Below are 21,434 nucleotides of genomic sequence, written 5' to 3'. Positions count from 1 at the left end.
TCAATTCCTCTGGCTGTATATACAGTAATGGAATTGCTGGATCATGTAGTAGCTGTATTTTTAGCTTCTGGAGTCCACCCCGTTTTCCAAACTGGCTGTACTATTTTTTTTTTTTTTTTTTGACAGGCAGAGTGGATAGTGAGAGAGAGAGAGAGAGAGAGAGAGAAAGAGACAGAGAGAAAGGTCTTCCTTTTCTGTTGGTTCACCCCGCAATGGCCACTACAGCTGGAGCACTGCGGCTCACGTACAACGCTGATCCGAAGCCAGGAGCCAGGTGCTTCCTCCTGGTCTCCCATGTGGGTGCAGGGCCCAAGGACTTGGGCCATCCTCCACTGCACTCCCGGGCCACAGCAGAGAGCTGGACTGGAAGAGGAGCAACCGGGACAGAATCTGGCGCCACGACCGGAACTAGAACCCAGGGTGCTGGCACCGCAGGTGGATGGATGATTAGCCTAGTGAGCCACAGAGCCAGCCTCCTTTTTATTTTCTTTTTTTTTTTTTCTCTATCTTTTCTTTCCTCTCCTCTTCTTTCTCATTAATTCCAAGAAAATAACCCCACATAAATTTATCTGTGCTTTACACATGCTAGATTGGATTGCAAAGGGCAATAGTGGCAGTCAGGCGATCTCTGAGCATTGAAAGACCTCTGCTGCAGCCCAAATGCAAACAGCCATCTACACTTTTTGAAAAACCCCATCAGAGTACAAATCACTCAGGATTCTAGGGCAGAATCTGTCAGATTTCTCGACTTTTCTGCATATCAACAATTCATATGATAAAACCTTACAAAACATCATATGATCTTTGTAATCTAAAATTGTGTGATGTAAACATGCAGCTTCCAAAGACGCATCCCCTTTGTATAGTTCACATATGTGATAGGGCTCCCAGGATCATGTAGTGATCACTCAAACTGGTTCTGAAGAAGTGGTTTAGTGGTTTCTAAAGAAGAAAGTGTAGTCAGTGCATATCTTCTGTACAAAGATTCTGTGTCAATGGCTGCATATAGACCGCTCTACAGATGGCATGAATTTGCCTTTTGTGAAGTACTAAAGATAAATGCATATTTTTTTTTTTGGTTTTCTCTGTTCCAACTACATACCAAAAAGGTAGACAAGCTCTCAATAATATACATAAACTATCATTCCTTTATTCTTCATTTCCCAATCTGCATTATTTCTCTTGTTTCTTTTGGGTAGGGGAGTGCCTGGATAGCCACAAATTCCTTGTCATTTTAGAATGACTCCCAAGAGTCTTCCTTGGTATACTGCAATGTATTACTGTTTTACTTAAATTCTAGGTTGTCCACAATATATTGAAATAAGAGTTCAAAATATCTCTTCATGAGTGGAGATAAATATATTGATTTCTTTCAGGGAATATAACAGTGGGTAAACAAAATCTTTTCAGAATCTTTTCTAGTATTCTAGTCAATTGTTGATGCACATCAGTTATTGTTCTCTTTATTAAATAAAGATAAAAATTAGAAAACCATGTGGCCAGCATTGTGGTACAGTGGGTTAAGCTGTTCCCTATGATGCTGACATCTCTTATGGGAGCACCAATTTGAGTTCTGAATGCTTTGCTTCTGCTCCTCCTCCTTGTTAATATGCCTAGGAAAGCAGGGAAGGATTGTCCACATATTTGGACCCCTGCTACTCATGTGGGAGGCCCAGATAGAGCTGCAGGCTCTTGGCTTCAGCCTGGCCCAGCCCTGGCCGTTATAGCCATTTGGGGAGGGAATCAGCAGATGGAACATATCTTCCTATCTCTCATCCTCCCACTCGCCATCCCCACCCCATCTCTCTGTCATTCTGTGTTTTAAATTAACAAATAAATCTTTGAAAAAAGAAATAAAATCTTAAACTATAAACTATCAGTTTAAGAACCTTGAGAATCTATGGAATTTTTCTCAAAGTACAAATGCCACTGCCCTATTTAAATTTTATGATATGAGGCTGACATAAATGTGAGATAATCACTTCTTCCTGGGTTTCTGATAATTGGTAGTGACGCCTCAATTTTATTGGAGGTCATTTTCTCTTCCCTGGTTGAATTTGGCTATCAGATCTTTGGGTATTTGCTTCAGCGGATTTGCTTCAGAAAGCACAAGTTCATCGCTTTGCCATGTAATTTCAGTCTACTGGGACAACTTTTAGGTGACTAATGAATGGAGGGATAAAGATCTTAAGGAGTGTAATGAATCAAATTTTTTTTGCTTGCCTTGCCAGAGGAAGATTCAATAATAAAGGCAATGGACGTCACGGCTCAGGGGAAAAGTCAAGGTTAGTACTACAGATGGATGCTCAAGTAACAGGTATTATTGCATATAAGGCAAGAGATCAGAGACAGCATTTTAGAGGCAAGATCTCAAAGCATATTTACTCAGTACAGAATATGTGCCAGAGTTATTTTCAAAATGAAAGTCAGACTAGGCCATTATTCAGTTTAGAAAATCATCAGTTTATTGCCTTTCTTAGGAAAAACTAAAAATTATTTATCCATAGTACATAAAACCACTGGGTATTTTTCAAAACTTATCTGCCTATGTTTTCACATAGCACACTAATTCCTATATCACATATGTTGTTTTCCTTCTTGAGATCTCACTATTATCACACATCCCAATATGAACATAACTGACCTTGGTATTTAACGTTTTTGATTCGACTCATCCTAATATCAGATTGCTTCATAATCTCTAATCTTTCTTAATACATCACTAGTTCACATTCATGGAAAAATGTGCAGACTTCAAAAATGTCTATGATGTAGCATATTGTGTTCATTACTTGAAATATGTTTGCAGTCTCAGTAATCTATCTTTTTAACAGCCAAAGTAGTCCTTTTGGCCCTAGCTGAGAAATGTTGACCTGGAGACTTAAGACAAGCTCTTCATAAATTAGTTTCTACTAAAATTCATAGTGACTTATCACACAACCCCATAGAGTACAATGGGTCCACAAATTGAGACCCAAATTTAAATTACTAAATGAAAGTAATTAAACATTTGAAAGGAAATCCTATTTACAACTTACTCAGGACAATGCATGTAAATCATATATTTTGTTTAAAAAATTATTTTTTTTCTTTCTTTGAAAGGCAGAGCTACAGAAAGAAAGGGAAAGGCAGAAAGAGATCTTCCATCTGCTGGTTCACTTTCCAAATGGCCACAATGACTGGAACTGGGACAGGCTGACGACAGATACTAGGAGCTTCATCAAGGTCTCCCACATGTGGCAGAGGCCACGTATTTAGACCCCCTCTGCTGCTTTTCTAGGTGCATGAGCAGGGAGTTAGCTCAGGAGTGGGACTGCTGTGCTTGAACTGGTGCTCACCTAGGATGCTGGTGCTATCGGTGCCAGCTCAACCCCATGCATAACAATGCCAGCCCCAGTCATATTCTTCTAATACATTTCCAATGACGATATATAAAATATTTTCCCATTTTCATTTTCGCAATAGCACACAAACACACACACACAAAACTTTTTGTGTTTTTGGATTGATAGATGAAAGATTAGATTCAAACTCTCTTTTTATAAATTTATTCTGAATACTCTTCTATTCTCACATAAAGAAGTTAACAGAAATTCTGATAAAAATGTCAAAAATTTTAGACTAAAAAATAACCCCTATGGCAATAAGCAAATTACCTTTTCATAGAAGACATGAGTTAGTCAAATCCAGATTTAAAGAGTTGAGACTTTTTCAACAATAATCAATCATAAAGTTCAATTACATGACAATTATCTTTGGGGACACTAATCAAAAAGGTGCCTGCATGCTACTGATATATTTCTTAGACTTACAGTTATCGAATCTTAAAAGAAGAAATAGTTTGAATTCTATATACTTCACTGTGACCCAGTTCATGTTGGAAATGCTATTTCTTTTAATTTAAGTTCTTTTTTATTTAGCTAAGTTAACACACAATGTAATATTGAGTATCTAGTTAGTGTTAAGTCATTATATCAGAACATTTAAATAACTATCAAAATCACTAATGGTGTAAATTATCAATGTGACTTATATAACTCAATCTCTGTAGTCATTTTCTCAATAGCATTCTCTCTTTTTTTTTTTTTTTTTTTTTTTTTTTGACAGGCAGAGTGGACAGTGAGAGAGAGAGACAGAGAGAAAGGTCTTCCTTTGCCGTTGGTTCACCCTCCAATGGCCGCCGCGGCCGGCGCGCTGCGGCCGGCGCACCGCGCTGATCCGATGGCAGGAGCCAGGAGCCAGGTGCTTTTCCTGGTCTCCCATGGGGTACAGGGCCCAAGCACCTGGGCCATCCTCCACTGCACTCCCTGGCCACAGCAGAGGGCTGGCCTGGAAGAGGGGCAACCGGGACAGAATCCGGCGCCCCGACCGGGACTAGAACCCGGTGTGCCGGCGCCGCTAGGCGGAGGATTAGCCTAGTGAGCCGCGGCGCCGGCTTCAATAGCATTCTCTTGATTGAGGTTTTGAAATTCCCACTTCATTGAAATGAAATACCTTAAAGGTTTCCCTGAGATCACTAGTCCTGGAGGCTGACTCTTGATGGAGATCTATCCCTATATACAAATAAAATATGTTAAGTAAAATGAAGGACAAAAAGACAAATATCACTGGCTGACAGTGTGGTGCAGCAGGTTAATCTGTTGCCTGTAGAGCTGGCATCCCATGTGGGTGTGCCAGTTCAAGTCCTGGCTATTCCACTTTCCATACAACTTCCTGCTAGTACACCTGGGAAAGCACCAGAAGATGACCCACATATTTGGGCCTCTTCACCTATGTGGGAGACCCAGATGAAGTGTCTGGCCCCTGGCTTGGGATCAGCCAGCCCCCACTGTCGCAGCTACCTGGGGAGTAAACAAGTGGAAGGACAAAAACTCTACACCATGTATCTCTGCTATTCAAACAATTAAAAAAAAAAGAAATACAAATATCACATGATCTCAGCTGTATGTAGTCTCTAAAATTAAGTGATCTCATAGAAGTTAAAAATATAAATCTGGTTGTAAGAGGCTGAGGAGTGGAATGGAGAAGGAGGAATTGAGAAAGGTTGATGAGAACTTGATTATAACTACAGAGGGCTAAGAAATTCTTGGATTTTATTGACAGTAGGGTGAAAATAATGCTAATTTGCCATATATTCCTTTATAAAATATAGAGGATAGGAATTTTGGATGTTTTTACCATAAAGAAATGTAGAATAAATATGTACTTTTTATAAATTATTTTTAAAAATTAAACAAATGCACAAAAACATCTCAGAAGTTCATTATTCTAAGCTCATCTATTGTTACTGGTAGCATAGATGAATTTATAAAATAATGACTTACCAAGGTGAACACTCAGAATTCCCCAACTGTTATTTGAAAGCTGACAGATGGTTAAACTTTTGTTTTTCTTACTACCAAATCCTATGTATACCATTTAGGGGAAGTTTTCTCCAGTCATAAATATTCAGCTAATTTCCAACAAGAAAAGACACTTATTTTTTTATTCCTTTCCAATCCTACAGTGCAAATAATGTCTTCATTCTCTGAATTGCTACATTTCTTAACTATTTACATTTTAGGCCACTTTTCTTCCCTGTATTATACCCATAGGTTTATATGGATGTCTTATCTTTAAAAGATAAAAGTTCCTTAAGATAATACAAAACACATCAAAAATAACTCTGTTGGTCCAAGTCCAGTAATATACACATATTGAATTCTAAAAAATATGTATCATAAAAGGTGGTTTTAGTTTTGCACACAAAGCCACAGGCACACATATCCTTTTATTCCTATTCCTTGAAAAAAACTTAAAATCTTGTTTACCTGTTTTCCTTTGCGCAATATGTATATGTATATGTATATCTATATCTGTATATATATCTATCTGATTTTACTTACCATACTTGTCATCCAGGCTTATTATCCTATTGGAACTATTTCTTTAGCCAATGCAAGCAAATAAAATTGAGCTTCATACTTTTTTTGTACAACCATATCCTCTTGTGTATGTATGTAACAACACACATTATTTCTACATCCTATCATTTATTTGTTGCTTTCTCCACGGGCTGATATATACAAACCAAAATAGCTACAGTCTTGTGCATGGCACAAATCAGTGATCCATCTGTATGCTGATCATTCATTTTTTCATTAGCACGTATACCACTTAACACAAAATTTGCATCCTCATTTTAAGTCATTAATCATAATGTCTTCTGAAAACTATTAAGCCCATCTCATTATCTGTAACATACTGTGACAATACATTTGATCTTTCTCCCTTCAGATTCAAATACGTTAGGCTTTAGTTAGAATGCCTTTCAACCTGATCTTCAAACTCTGGGAATATGCACATAACCTTCATCTTACTTGAGAAATGCCAGTGCAAATGGCATGAAAACAATTACACACAATAATACAGAAACATCACTATGATACAAGGACACCTTACACCCTTACACCCAAAATAAATTAAGTGCCACATGCAAAATATTCTACACTGTACATCAGTACTCCTGAACTCTATGGAGAGCATCCATCAACAGGTCCTATGTCTCTCTAAACATTGACTCTTTTCTTAGTTTCATTTATTTTTAATTAAGAGAGAGCAAAACTTTAAAACAGGTGCACTGGATATGAATTTAAAAAAAAAAAAAAACAGACTATAAGGAAAGAAGTAAAATCCTACATTTCTCAGTGGCAATGCCAGGGAAAGCAGACAAATAGATAATGGTTTCTATCATCAAAAACACAATAGGTGTATATTATCATATTTCTTCCTACTGCTAGTTAGATTAATTATTTATGGAATAAATTAGCAGGTATAAAATACACAATCTCATTCATTATAGTGTAAGAACCATATGAAACAAGAAATTTTGGTATAAAATGTAAGCTAATTTTATAGGAATATGTCTGAGTCTGTTCAGGTTCCTATAACAAAAATACCATAAACTGACAGAATTATAAACAATAGATTATAATCACAGTTCAGCAGACTAGGGGAAACACAAGATGGATATGCTATCAGGTCCAGGTCTGGTGAGGACTCACGTTCCCATATACCGCCTTCTAGCTCTGTCTTCATGTGGTGGAAGGGAGTGGCCAGCTCTCTGGCATCTCCTATAAAGGCACCAATTCTAATCCTGAGTACTCCATCCCAGTGACCTCACTTTTCCAAAGGTTCCTGCCTTCTAATACCATTGCCTCGGGGTCATGGTTTCAACATACAGATGTGAATGGGAGGAGGCACAGTCCCTCAAACCACATCAAATTATAAGTGTTAAAACCTTTTTTAATGAACTGTAAGCTTATCATAGAAATTTGAGTATAGCTCAGAGGGGAAATGTCAAACTGTAATTGGTTGCAGAAGAAAACCTTTCTGTCATGGTGAGTATGTACATGGCATTTGGTTAACTGGACAAACATAACTCCAACACTTATTGTATATGTATAATGTCCCAACCTCTTTGAGTCTGTTTCCTCATCTCACAAATCTATTTTCAAAATGAAATGAGATAATGCACCCAAAGCACTTAGCATGGAAAACAGTTAATGCATCAAAAATGGTAACTAACTTTAGTGGAATTTTTTTGGCTTTAGTGAAAATTTAGATCATTCTAACTATTATTGGAGAAAAGAACTCATTATCTCTTCAGTGATGCTTGGCATTGTAACATCAGCCTGCTTCATAAAACTTTTCAGGTTTTTTTTTTTTTTTTTGTAATTGACACCAAGATAATTAGGACTCATCCTTGTTTTAGTTAATTTGATAAAATAGATTTACTTACAATCTACTATGTGACATTTACCTGGAGAATAGAAGAAAATAACATTTGTACAGTTCCTGAACTTACATGAATTATTGAAAAGGAAAGGAGAGAGGAGAAAAGAAAGGATGGACAAATAGCAAACTACAGCCATATAAATAACTGAGAGATTAAAGTTTTAGCAATTGCAATGAAGGAAAATTATAATGTGCTACCTAATTACTTGTAGTAATACAGAATGGTATAGACACTTAGGGAGGATATATGGGAGGATATATATAGATATAGATATAGGTGTATAGATATAGATATATAGATATATATGGAGGATAGTTTGGTACTTTCTTTTTTTTAAGATTTTATTTATTTATTTCAGAGGTAGAGTTACAGATAATGAGAGGGAGAGACAGAAAGAAAGGTCTTCCATCTGCTGGTTCACTCTCCAAATGGCCACAATGGCCGGAGCTGCACTGATCTGAAGCCAGGAGCCAGGAGATTCCTCTCAGTCTCCCACGAGGGTGCAGGAACCTGAGGACTTGGGCCATCTTCTACTGCTTTCCCAGGCCATAGCAGAGAGCTGGATGGGAAAAGGAGCAGCCGGGACTTGAACTGGCGCCCAATGGGATGCCGGCCGAGGATTAATCTACTGCGCCACAGCGCCGGCCCTGGTACTTTCTTATGCCAATAAACATACTTTTACCATATGATGCAAGAAGTGCATTTCAAGGTGTTTTATGCAATTAAAATAGAAACTTATGTTTACTAAAAATCTGCAGAGAATAGCTTTATTCATGGCTGCCCAAATGAGCAAACAACCAAGATGTACTCAGTAAATGAATGAGTGAATAAATTATAGTACATACAGATAATGGCATATCATTCAGCTCTAAAAATAAATGAACTCTTAGGCCATGAGGAGACATAAAAGAATGTCAAGTTTATATCATAAAGTAAAATAAACCATCTAAGAAGCTTGCATACTGTATGATTCCAACTATATGACATATTGGAAAAGGCAAAACCATGTAGACATAAAACGATCCATGGTTGACAAGTTAGTGGAGCAGGATGGATTGATAAGGCTCTCTCTCTTTTGTTCTGCTATTCAAATAAATAAATAGATAGATAGCATGTTTAAAAGTTTATGGGAGAGCCGGCCATGCGGCTCAATAGGCTAATCCTCCGCCTTGCGGCACCGGCACACCGGGTTCTAGTCCCGGTCAGGGCACCGGATTCTGTCCCGGTTGCCCCTCTTCCAGGCCAGCTCTCTGCTGTGGCCAGGGAGTGCAGTGGAGGATGGCCCTGGTCCTTGGACCCTGCACCCCATGGGAGACCAGGATAAGTATCTGGCTCCTGCCATCGGATCCGCTCGGTGCGCCGGCCACAGCGCGCCAGCCGCGGCGGCCATTGGAGGGTGAACCAACGGCAAAGGAAGACCTTTCTCTCTGTCTCTCTCTCTCACTGTCCACTCTGCCTGTCAAAAAATAAAAAAATAAAAAAAAAGTTTATGGTAATTGAATTAAAATATAAATTTATTTTTGTACAATTTTTTAAATCCATGCATAGTTTTCTCATAATACATATTTTCTGTGAACATTTTGAACATACCACATATAATAACATTTTATACTTTCTGTTGCATCTTTCTGAGAAACTAAAACTAACCAAAAAATTGATTCTGTTAAAGAGTTACCTAAGCAGGGACTAGTGCTGTGGTGCAGTGGGTTAACACCCTGCCCTGAAGCACCAGCATCCATATGGGCACCGGTTTGAGTCCCAGCTGCTCCACTTCTGATCCAGCTCTCTGCTATGGCCTGGGATAGCAGTAGAAGATGCCTCAAGTCCTTGGGCCCCTGCACCCACCTGGGAGACCCGGAAGAAGCTCTTGGCTTCAGCCATTGCAGCCAATTGGGGATCTAACCATCAGATGGAAAACCCCTCTCTCTCTCTCTCTCTCTCTCTCTCTCTCTCTCTCTCTGCCTTTCCTCTTTCTCTGTGTTACTCTGACTTTCAAATAAATAAATAAATCTTTAAAAAACAAACTTACGTAAGCATATATTGTAAGATCTTAAAAAGTTTCCCTGGAAGAGAGAAATATTTGGCAAAACCTGAGAGATAATTAGAAAAATTTAGAGTAGACCAAAAAAAAAAAAAAAAAAAAAATTGAGGATCTTCGTAGACAAGAGTTAAGCATGTGGAAGGATACACAATCAGGATAAATTAGAATAGCAAAGTCTAAATAGGGAACTTAAGCTTGGAGGGTTGGGAGAAGGCATGCTGGAAAAAGGCTAGAGAAGCACTCAGGAAGAGTTAAACTGTACAAAGCCTTGCAGATCAAGGCAAAGTTTTGGGATTTTGGATAGAATTTTGATTTCCACCATCTAGCATTATTTTGGAGAGTAGCCCAATAATATGTTCTACTGATATTCCTGCCAATATTAAATATAGAAGTCTATCTTCATAATAAACAAGTAACAGATACAATGTGGAGGAAAGAATATTGATCTATAAATTTGGGTGTTTAAGATTCTGTGTCCAGCTCCCCAGTGGACTTTGTTATGGCTAAGCTTTCTAATCATCCATACCCCTCTTGCTACAGGTGAGGAGGTGGGCTCAGGAGATTTCATTCTAATTGAGATCTAAAATATTAATCCCATTCTCCTTTGAATCAATTCACAACATAAAGTTTATTCCAGGTTCTAGCAAAAAATAAATAAATAAATAAAAATAAACTCTTATGCAGTCAGATTTAAGCAAAACCCAGATACATAAAAAGGAGTGTTGGACAATCCTTGCTGTTAACATCTAATTAATTAGGTTTATGGGGCATGGCTAGTCTCAATTCTACTATAGTCAGTTTACCAATTAAAACTAATGTTTTAAGACATTTAGATTAAGCATAATAGCTGTGCCACAAATTATTATATAATTTAGTTTAACTACTATACTCTTAAAAACAAAAAATTACATTTTCCCATTATAAATTATATTTATTTAATACAGAAAACTTCCTCCTTACATTGTCAAGATGTATGATTTCATTCCAGGTTACACTGTTGTCTCTTCCAAAACCATCACATTCCTTGGGTTGCACTGCAGAATATTGTCCCTATGTTGCTCAGGGGTGTTTAGAACACATGTCCCCATTGTTCATGGTGAAACTATTCCTAAGAACCGATCAAACGTTTTTTGTCTTTCCTAGTGAGTATTGCATTTTTACATTCTCATGAGCAGTTTTGAGCAATCCCTCAGGGTAGGTTTATACAATGAGGTACAAATTAACTTTTAGCACTTTCAAAGAATCCTTCCTAATCCTTAGGAAGAAGTCCTAAGTAATCTTTCCTCCCTTGAGAACATTCTCCTAATGACTGTTTACTCAGGGTTTGCCAACTACCCTATTGCATTATATTTAATATTACTACCACAGTGTTCTATTTAATATCTTTCATATCCTCATCATAGATTTTCCTGCATTTTTAACACATTACTGACTTATTTTCCAATATATCATTGTCTCTTCTGTAGCTAAATGGTTTATTTGAATGAAAAGATAATACTAATTATTTTTTATGTTATTTTCAGGATCTGCACAGAGTAGTGCTCAATATACATATCAAAAAAAAAAACTCAGATTACACATTAAAAGGATCATTAGTGCTTTGTTTTCTTAAGTCTCTCCTTTTTCCCTAATTTAAGAATGGAGTGTGTTCATGTATTTCTTCATAAATTTTTCAAATAGTTTGTTATTGTGAATGTTCAGTGGATATGCTTTTAGTAATTTATATCAGCAAATTGAACTCCAACAAAAATAAATGTTAAAACCAAAAATTATATTTAAGAAGGAAATATGAATATTGTCTAAGAATTGTAACTTCGCTTACTTATTTTCTAGGGACAATAGCCATTAATTATTTAATAGGGTGGTTCATAGTATATTGAACATCATAAATATTTAGTAAATATTTATTAGTAATATTGATTGTATGTCACAAGGAAACAAACACAGGAACCACACATGAACACCAAATTCAATAGTCTATTTTGCTATTCAGTATCTTACTTTCGAGATTTATTTTGAAGATGGCATTCAAAATTATTGGCTGTAAACTACCTAGAACTCAGATCAGTTTTTCTTGTTCATAAAATCATTCTATTTTTCATTTTTGTTTAATATAACTATAGCTCTTGTAGTATTTAAATATCTGCGTTTTAGTTTTTGAATGCAATCAACACTCTATTGACTGCTATTATTTGCAAAATGCAATAAGCCTGAACCATTGGTAGCCATGGGTTAATATATGGATCAATCTTGCTTGGTAGAAATTCATTTACTGAGGAAGAAATGAGCAATTCTGATCACATTAAGAAAAGGATGATTTTTTTTCTTCAATTTTTTATCAAGTATAGGACAGTTGATAAATTTTGTTCCGCCACTTAAATTCTTTCACAGAGCGTTTGAATTCAGAATCATGCAAGTACATTCACCTTGTTTTGATTCACTTTAGCAATTGGATCTGCTAAAAAGAATAATCTACATTAATTATCAGCTTGTCAGAAATTGTCAGAGCTTCAAATATTAAGAAAAACCTGAGAGTTCAAGTCTTTCATGTTACCTTCCAAAAATTAATTCTCAGAAATAAAGAAGAAAGCTCTCAATCTCTCTACTCAGCAGGGGCTATTTGCTTCCCAAATTATTCTTCACCATAAAACCAAAAATAATTGTAGTAATACTAATCTTCTCTAATCCTGTAAGCATGTAGCTGAATTAACACTATTGTATGACATTCTAATTAGCAAGCACTTATAAAATAGCTTAAACAAAAGTAATATGGAAAGAAAACATTTTTTTGAAGGATGTTAGAGTTAGAGCAAAGTTCAGGTTAACATAAATTGCTACCACAAGGCTTAATAGTTTGCATAATGTTCTGTTGTTTCATGTTAAGTCAGACTCTAATGCTTGCATATTTCCAACAATTTCAGTCATTGTAATGGTTTATAGGATTTCATTTGTTACTGTATCAGGTGGAACACATATGTAAGATATTTATAATTTCTGATTCCCTATTAAAATGGAATATCTAATTGTTAGCCAAATTAATCGCTTTAAAAAATTTCATGGGGAATTCTAGGTGCATTGGAAAAATAGAACTATCCAAAGTGAGATATTTGAAAAGTCTCATATAAATAAATAAATCTATTTATAAAAGCCAGATTAAAAACCATAAATGAAAGAAAATTCATATATATTTTTATTAAATATAAACAAAATTCTTTCTGTTTTTTAAAAACATTTACTTATTTATTTATTTGAAAGGCAGAAGAACAGAAAGAAACGGAGATATAGAGAAAGAGAAATTTTCTTTCCATTGGTTTTTTCCCTCAATAGCCTACAACAGTAACAGCTGGGCCATCTGAAGCCAGGAGCTAAGAATTCCATCTGGATCTCCCACGTAAGTGGCAGGGATCCAAGTATTTGGACCATCATCTGAGGCCTGCTAAGGATCATTCATAGGAAGCTATATCGGAGTCAGAGGCAATACCAATCCCCAAACACTTCACTGTAGGATAGGGGTCTCCCAAATGGGGGCTTACTCTTCTGCAACACAATGCCCAACCCAATTATTTCATTTTTAAAACAACCATGACATTTCTGTGTTCTTATTTAGCATTTAAGAAATTTGGAAGTCATCGCTCTTATCGATAAAAAGAAGGTTGAACAAACTGAAAGATAACATACTTCATGGGTCTTTCAGAGAATTGCAATCACAGGGAAAACGGCTGTTGTAAACACTGAAGAGACTATCAGGCAGATACAGAGAATCATAGTTTAGCAGAGCAAAAGTTCAGGAATAAACTTACGCTGTAGCTGGAGCCAGTACCATTGTAGGAAAACCAAATATAATTGATGCAATGCTGGAAGCTCAGTGTGAGTAAGCTTGAGAATTAAATCTCCAGGGGGCTCCATCTTGGTGATCTCCTACACCTTCATGAATTTTTACCTTTAGGAGTTTTGCCAGATTCTCACAGTGAAGCCTGAAGAAAAATACCCTTGTGCTTGCTTCCAGCAAGGGAAAGAGAGCAGCTGCTTTGAAATGCAGATGCTCCTTGCCTTGCAGTGGGTTTACATCTGGATAAACCCATCACAAATTGAAAATATCCGAAGTTGAAATGCATTAGCTACACCTAACCTACCCAACATCCTAGCAACACAGTGCAATGTACAGGATGTTTGTTTACTCTTGTGCTTGTGGGTGGACAAGGAGCTGTGCTCACTGGGACTGTCCACCATTAAAAGACTGTATTGTACCATATGTCACCAGGCCAGGAGAAGATCAAAATTAAAAATGCCAAGTAAAATCTCCATCGAATGCATATTATTCTCTCACCAGCATAAACTTGAAAAATCTGAAGTGAAAGCATCATAAGACATAGGACCATGTGTATGTTAAGAACATTCTATTCTTAACAAGCCCTGTCCTCAAGGGAAACCACTTCACCATATCCTTGTTGGCACACCAGGAGGAGAAATTCCTAACTCCAGACCCTAATAGCTTTGCTGTCTCCATGAAAGGGAAAGGGTGCTGAAAAGCACAAAGGGAATTCACAGACCAGAGGCAAAGGCTCATTAAATGATTGGGACTACTGAAATCTTCCTCCACCCCACCCCACCCACTCTACTATGGATATTTATTTAAACAGGTCTCATTTATAATTTCAAAGAATTACTACTGAAGAACTGCACATCTCAGACCTTAATTCAAGAATTCTAAAACAAAACATAAAGACATTGGAGGATATAAAATATGAATAAAGGGGAATTTTAGTATCTGACACCTATAGCTACAGCAAAGAGCTAACTCTTAGCCAGGCTAACTCTTAGCCAGAGGATTCTTTATCCCAGTTTCTTTTTCAGATTTAAATATAAAATTATAAGGCATACTAAAAGCCAACAACAAAAATCAATTTGAACAAACAGTACAAGCATCAAAATCTGATTCAGCTGTGGCAGATATGTTGCACTTTCCTAAAATGGGATTTTAAACAACTATGATGAATATGCTGAGAGCTCTACTAAACCAGCTTCAACAATGATGACCAAAACCACAATACATGTTTTGTGCGCTGTGCTCTTAGGAACACAACAAAGTCCAGTGTCATCACTGCCCTTCTAGGGCTCACATTCTACCGCAGTAGACATTGAAATAAGCAGTGTTACACCAGAATGCGACAACTGATACAATGTTCAATCTCCTCCCTTGTATTCTAGTGCTAAAATTAAGGATTACTTCTTTGAGTGTCAGCCCTTCACTTTGCCCATTATTGATGCTAGTCTACTCTACTTGCACTTTACTCTTGTTCCTAATGCAAATCATTGTACTCTTATTCTAATCTTTCTGTTTCATGTCTCAGCTTCTATATCTTTCTGTGAGTGGCGTACATTTTATAAATATGCAGGCAGGATACTAGTGAAATTGAACATTCCCCATAGTTGTGATTTTTTAATATCCCAATTATATTCAAGATTAGGGGGATAGGGATAAAAAGAGTTTAAAAGACAAATTTCCAACAATTTTATGCATTTGTCATGTTGGTTTTCAAAGCATATTTGTCATACATAATTTTATTTCAGTATTTGTAAGTTTAACTTGATACTAACAGACTTTGAAATGATTCATATTTTGAAAATTTTCTTTGATTTTCTTATATGTCAGTACAATACTTTGCATTCTATTTGTATTAATAATTTACATACTGTTTTCCAAGTTGGAAATTTAAGATTTAATTGAAATTCTCTATGTAATGCTATAACACTGGTATGTAAAACATTTCAGTGCTGAATTTTTTAATGAAACGTTTCCTCTTTTATCTACTCATTTTAGAACATAGCTAATGTGTTAACAAAGTTGAATCCACCTTACCTCTTTGCAGTTTCCTAGATATTATCACTACTATAGAAAGCTTTTTTTTTGTTTTCAGTACTTAAGAGAGTGATTATAAGATTATGCAGTTTAAATAATTCAGTAAATACCTCTCTAAGTATATTAAATCTGTAAAGCCCCTTCCTAAATAGTGCATTTGTAGTTTTATAAAGCTATTTTTAAGATACTTACATTTTCAACATATACAAATAAATATTTATCCTCCAGATATGATTTTTTGTTAAAAAAGAAATCCAGCATTAATAGATTCATATTTCAAATATTGAATGAAATGTGAAACTGTATTAACCATTTAAAATAATTTTAGGGATTTGGGTATTAAATTATTTGTATTTATAAAACATATCATCCATATGAAATGGTAATCATATAAAATAAAAGCATGCACAGGGCTTTTATTTTCTAAGTCATTTAGATTTCCATGCATCAGGATCTATCTGGTAGACTATATTAAATAAAGGAGATATCTCAGTCTTCATTTCCTTTCTACTGACTCTTTTGATATCGGAATTTGGCCCCCTAATATATATACGAAATGTGGCCCCTTCAAGTTCCCCAGAATATATGCTATCGGAATTTGGGGTGTCATATGATATCACCATATGCTCTTTAATAAATCCCCAATATTAATATGCCCAAGTGGGTTCTTGCCTAATATTTAGAGAAGAATTCTGAATACCGGCATAAATGAACGAGGCAGCATGGTATATTTTAAGCTTTTATTCAGTGCAAAAGATGCACAGGAGAGTGAGAGCTTTATCTAAGAGGGGGGGTAGATCTGGGTCCATACTGAGCACCAGGAACCAGCTACGTAGAAGAGCATCTAGGCCAGGAAGCATAAGGCCAGTTGGTCTGAAGGCCACATGCCCTGTAGGTGCAGGGCTACAGCCAGCCCCCTCCTGGCAAGAGGTCAGGGTGAGGAAAAGGAGGAAAGGTGGAGACACACCAGGTCCCAGGCTTTTAATCCACTTCCAAAGGGGAGTGGTTAATTAACCTGATTGGCCGGTGGGCACTCAGGTCTGGCAGGTAGGGGCATGAGGTCACACAGAGGCGTGGTGAAGGTGTGGTCTTCCAGCTCACAAACCTAATCAATTTTAACCTGTATGCCTGTCTACTTCACTTTGAGGAAGTCATTATTGTTGTAATATGAGGGGCCAGAAAATTAACTTCTTGGCACCAAATAACTTCCATACACAGGTTTCAGAGTACATGGAATTCTTTCTCAGAAATCCATACTACTGGAATCACTAAGAGAAAATTCTCCCCATTGGGCAAAATCAGAATTGAAGAATTCTCAGAGAAAGGAAAATAGTTCTGTTTTAGCTCCTCTGCATACTTCCAGGACAGGCTACTCCTAGGATTACCATTTAAAAAGGAAGAACTCTTGACTTAAGCACAGGCCCTTCCACAATTTCTTTCTCAGATTACTCAGGTTACTTTGTTTTGTGACAGGCATTGGACATTTTCTGTTCAGTTTGTTTCCCACTTACAGATAGCTCTGCTAGTTGTTTTTCTTTTTGATTTTCTAGGTTTGAGAATTTCTAGCTCCATCCTCATCTACGCATCCTTTTTAAACATTGACTAGTCTCTCATTTCCTTTAAGTTTGATTTGTTAATCCTGTATTGGATCACCTAATTTATGCCCCTTTCTACTTACTTAGCCTTAATCTTGGTTGTGAGTAGCTTATCATTGATTGCAAAGAAATACATCAAAATTTGTGATAGCACAATAATGCCAACTGGTATTCCCTTACTATTCTTATGTGCATTTGTGTGCAGCAGGTGGCTTAGAAAATGAATTGTTGTCAAAGCTAAGTTTTAATAGAGACATTTGTACCAAGAAAAGTTTGTTCTAGTGTTAATGTAAGTTCCAACCAATTCAAATTTTCTGGGAAAGCAGATTTATTCTGCTTGGACATACAATACTCAGAGTCCAACTCTGAAAGTAGTGCTATATCCTTGAGCAATAAAGTACTGCCAACACCTGGAAGTATTAAGTAAATCCTCTACTGGCATCCTCCTCCCAAATATATTAAAATGTTAAATGATAATACATTAAGTTACTTAGTACAGATCAATTCGTCAGAATGCTCTTCTCCTGAAAGTAGGCCTGAGAGTACAGTTGTTGAATGAATCAGAATAAGGGGATGCAAACACAAGTATAGCATGTATAGACAGAGAAAATGAAAGCACCAAGCTTAACTCATCTAACTTTATTTTTTACCATACAATATTCTATTATTTATTGCATTTCAAAGACAATGAAAAAAATCAACAAATTACCACAGATTCTGATGTGTAGAAATACGATGAGCCAGGTTCATCTTTGTATATTGCAGTACATGAGTTGTCAATGCATTCATATACTTCTTTCTCACAGTGATGTCCAGACCACCCTGTTAAACAAAGTCACAAAGCAGATACTCAATTTTTGATGATAATGATGACCATGATGACGACGATGATGATGAAGACTGTCATGATGATGATGTTGATGACTGTAACAACTTTTACTTATTGGCTCTTACTGTTGACTACAATTATACTAGGTATAACAAATTATTTTGGTTTATCTTTGATATTTTACCTTAAAATTATAATACTATACCTATTTAGTTCACATGAAAATTAAACTCAAAGAAGATAAATAATTTTCTATAAAACCATGCAGCTACTTATAAATGAAACCAAGTGAATGTAGGATAAAGTTTCAACTTTTACTTGTGTGCCATTCAAAATTATGTATTCAAATATTTTTACTTATTTTATTCAAAATAAATACATGGATGGAAATGGAATAAACAGACTTCATAATTCCTTTTAATATAAATCTTGAATTCAAAGTAAAGCAACTACTACAGATATCTAGATATGCAATGTTTCTCGCAATACTTGCAGTACCTTACATTTGGTATTTCTTAAGCATTTGACCACCAAGTATAAGAATTCTCTTTAATCATGATAATCTAATTTTCATGCTTAAATATAGTTTTAGTTTGTGTATTCTGTCTTTTGCTAGCATTTCACCATTTTTATAATCAACCTAGCAGCTGATATTGCTAATCTATACAAGAGAACATCCCAGATATGGTTTACTTGGTACATAATTGGAATTATTTTTATCTTTATTTTTAAATTTTATTTCAGGAATATAAACTTCATGCATTTCATATATACAAATGTGGGAAAATAGTGATTTTCCCACCCTATCTCCTCCCACCCATAATCCCATCCTTCTTCCTCCTCCCTTTCTCATTCCCATTTTTATATTTTACAAAGATCTATTTTCAGTTAACTTTATACTCATAAGATTAACCCTACATTATGTAGAGTTCAACAAATAGTATGCAGAAACAAAACAAACAAACAAAAACATTGTTCCTCAACAGTCAAGGAAAGGACTGTTCAAAATCATTTCATCATTGCATCACAGCTGGCAACATTTATACTTAATGAAATAAGCCAGTCCCCAAAAAGACAAATGCCATATGTTCTCTCTGAGTTGTAGTAACTAATGGAGTACCTAAAAGGTAATCTATAGGTGTGAAATTGACACTTTGCGGCGTGATGATTTTGAACAGCTCTTTTCTTCACTGCTGAGGAAATGTTGCTTTTACAAACCACTGATACTTTCCCATGAAACAAGCATCTCTGGTGAATCTTAACATGTGTAACATACTACAACACCTTGTTAACCACTCTACCTAAAGACAACAGGCCTTTAGGGGCAGCTCTCATACCTCACTGACAATGCCTATTATATAATTACAACATTTTAACATTTCTTTCTTTATCTTTTATATATTTAGCAGAATTTAATCTGCACCATGGCTAGTGAGAATTGCTATTTCTGTTCCTAATTAACAATGTAGGTCTATTGTTCTTTTGTGATAAATTAGAAGAGAAATAGATAAATATTCTGGATGCCAAGAAATCATTTAATAAAATATTGCATTATAAGAAGAAAATAAAGACACAAGTTTAAATACTTGGCAATGTTGAGATCAAAATTCAAAGTAGATGCCAAAAGACTAAATTTAACATATCTTTGTCCAGGGTTCTTTCTACTTTCCAATACCTTTTGATATGCTGAGATGATTCTGTACATATTGCAAGTACAAAATACATAAAGGGTGACACCGAGAAAATACTTTTGCAGGACTTATAAAATGCCATTATAACCATTCACATGGTTGAATTTAACAAACATACTGTTGAGCATAAAAATAAGAAATACTAGCATTCTGAAAACTATTTTTATGAAAGTCAAATACACAAAAAATTCAGTAACACTGCCTATAGATAAATACAAATATAGCAAAACTCTGAGGAATTAAGAGAGAATGTTGAATATAAAAATCACAAAAGATATTTCACGGTGACAGGATATGAATATACTCTGGGAGGAATATAGAAGAAGCTAGAATTATTACTGATACTTTATCCCTCAAGGGAAATGGTAGGTACACATATGTTTATCATAGTCAATATAGTCAATGTATAATATAATACATATTATTATATAATATTTATAATTTTTAAATTTTATCTTACTTGTTTGAAATGTGAAGATACAGAGATGGGAATGAAGGAGAGAGAGGTAGAGAAAGACAGCTTTCATCTGCTGGTTTATTCTCCATTTGCCTGAAATAGTCAGAGCTGGGCCAGGCCAAAGCCAGGAGCCTGGAACTCCAACCAAGTCTCCCACTTGACAAAAGGGACCCAAGTACTAGAGCCATCACCTGCTGCATCCTGGGGTGTGTATTAGCAGGAAGACGGAATTGGGAACAAAGTACGGACTCAAAACCAGGCACTTTGATGTGGGATGCAGACATCACAAGAAGTGTCTTAATGCCAAGTGATTACCCTTGTAATGCATTTTTTGAATGGATAATATGTTCCAGTCTACATTTTAAACAACTGTAATAAGGCAGTTTTTCTCATTTCTAATGCTATGAAGAACATGGTAGAACTTTAAGTGATAAGACAAAATTGAAAAATAAATTGCACTGTTTAAAAACAGACAAGAAAGACACTATTCTACTGTACTAATTATAATAGGAGACAGAAACTTTTGCAATAGGGGAGATAAATTGAATTCAATTCCACTAAAATAAATCAGAATAGGAGGATTTTCCAACACTTAGGTGAGCTAAGGGAAAAATACCAAACAAGGTTTGTGTAAGGCTGTCTGGCTTGCTAACTGTCTGATTGAAGTTAGACTCCTACTCTCCGACAGAAACTTGGAGAGAGGGGTACTACCTACTTTTGAATTACCCTTGAAAGGTCTGATGCTTGTAGGTCATTGGGAATGATACCTCTTAGTTGCCAAAATGACGAGACTGGGAGAAGTTCTACATCTCAAAGGGACAGACAAAGAACTTGCAGTTAGTTTTCTTAAGTTCAGAGTTACAAGGAGAGGGCAGAGGTCTATAGTGAGAAGGAATCCTGTCTAAAGTCAGTCAAGCTTGGTCAAAAGTCACAACCTAGAAGAGAAACTAAGTTAGGGGCAGGCATTGTGACATAGTGGGTAAAGCAACTGCCTGCTATGCTGGCAAATTATATGGGTGCTGGTTCAAGTTCAACTTGCTCCACTATCCCTTTCTGGTTCCCTACTAATGGCCTGGGAAAGACAGCAGAGGATGAAACACTTATTTGGGCTTTTGCACCCCTGTGGGGGATCCAGAAGAAGCTCCTCCTTCCTGGGTTCAGTGTGGTCCAGACCTGGCTGTTGT

At 36.1% G+C, this 21,434-nt stretch overlaps 1 protein-coding gene across 1 annotated transcript in view; it reads right to left on the bottom strand.

Annotated features, from left to right (window-relative positions):
• EYS (EGF-like photoreceptor maintenance factor) overlaps positions 1–21,434 on the bottom strand; it is a 1,804,868-nt gene that overhangs the window by 939,072 nt on the left and 844,362 nt on the right. Inside the window, 1 exon segment of the mRNA XM_089333540.1 lies at positions 17,983–18,095. Coding sequence (XP_089189666.1) covers positions 17,983–18,095 — 113 coding nt within the window.

The sequence above is a fragment of the Oryctolagus cuniculus genome, chromosome 5, assembly GCF_051225735.1.
Source record: "Oryctolagus cuniculus isolate XC-2025 breed Fujian yellow rabbit chromosome 5, ASM5122573v1, whole genome shotgun sequence".
Taxonomy (NCBI): domain Eukaryota; kingdom Metazoa; phylum Chordata; class Mammalia; order Lagomorpha; family Leporidae; genus Oryctolagus; species Oryctolagus cuniculus.
Note: the sequence above shows the minus strand (reverse complement) of the source record. Positions and strands in the feature narration are given on the sequence as shown.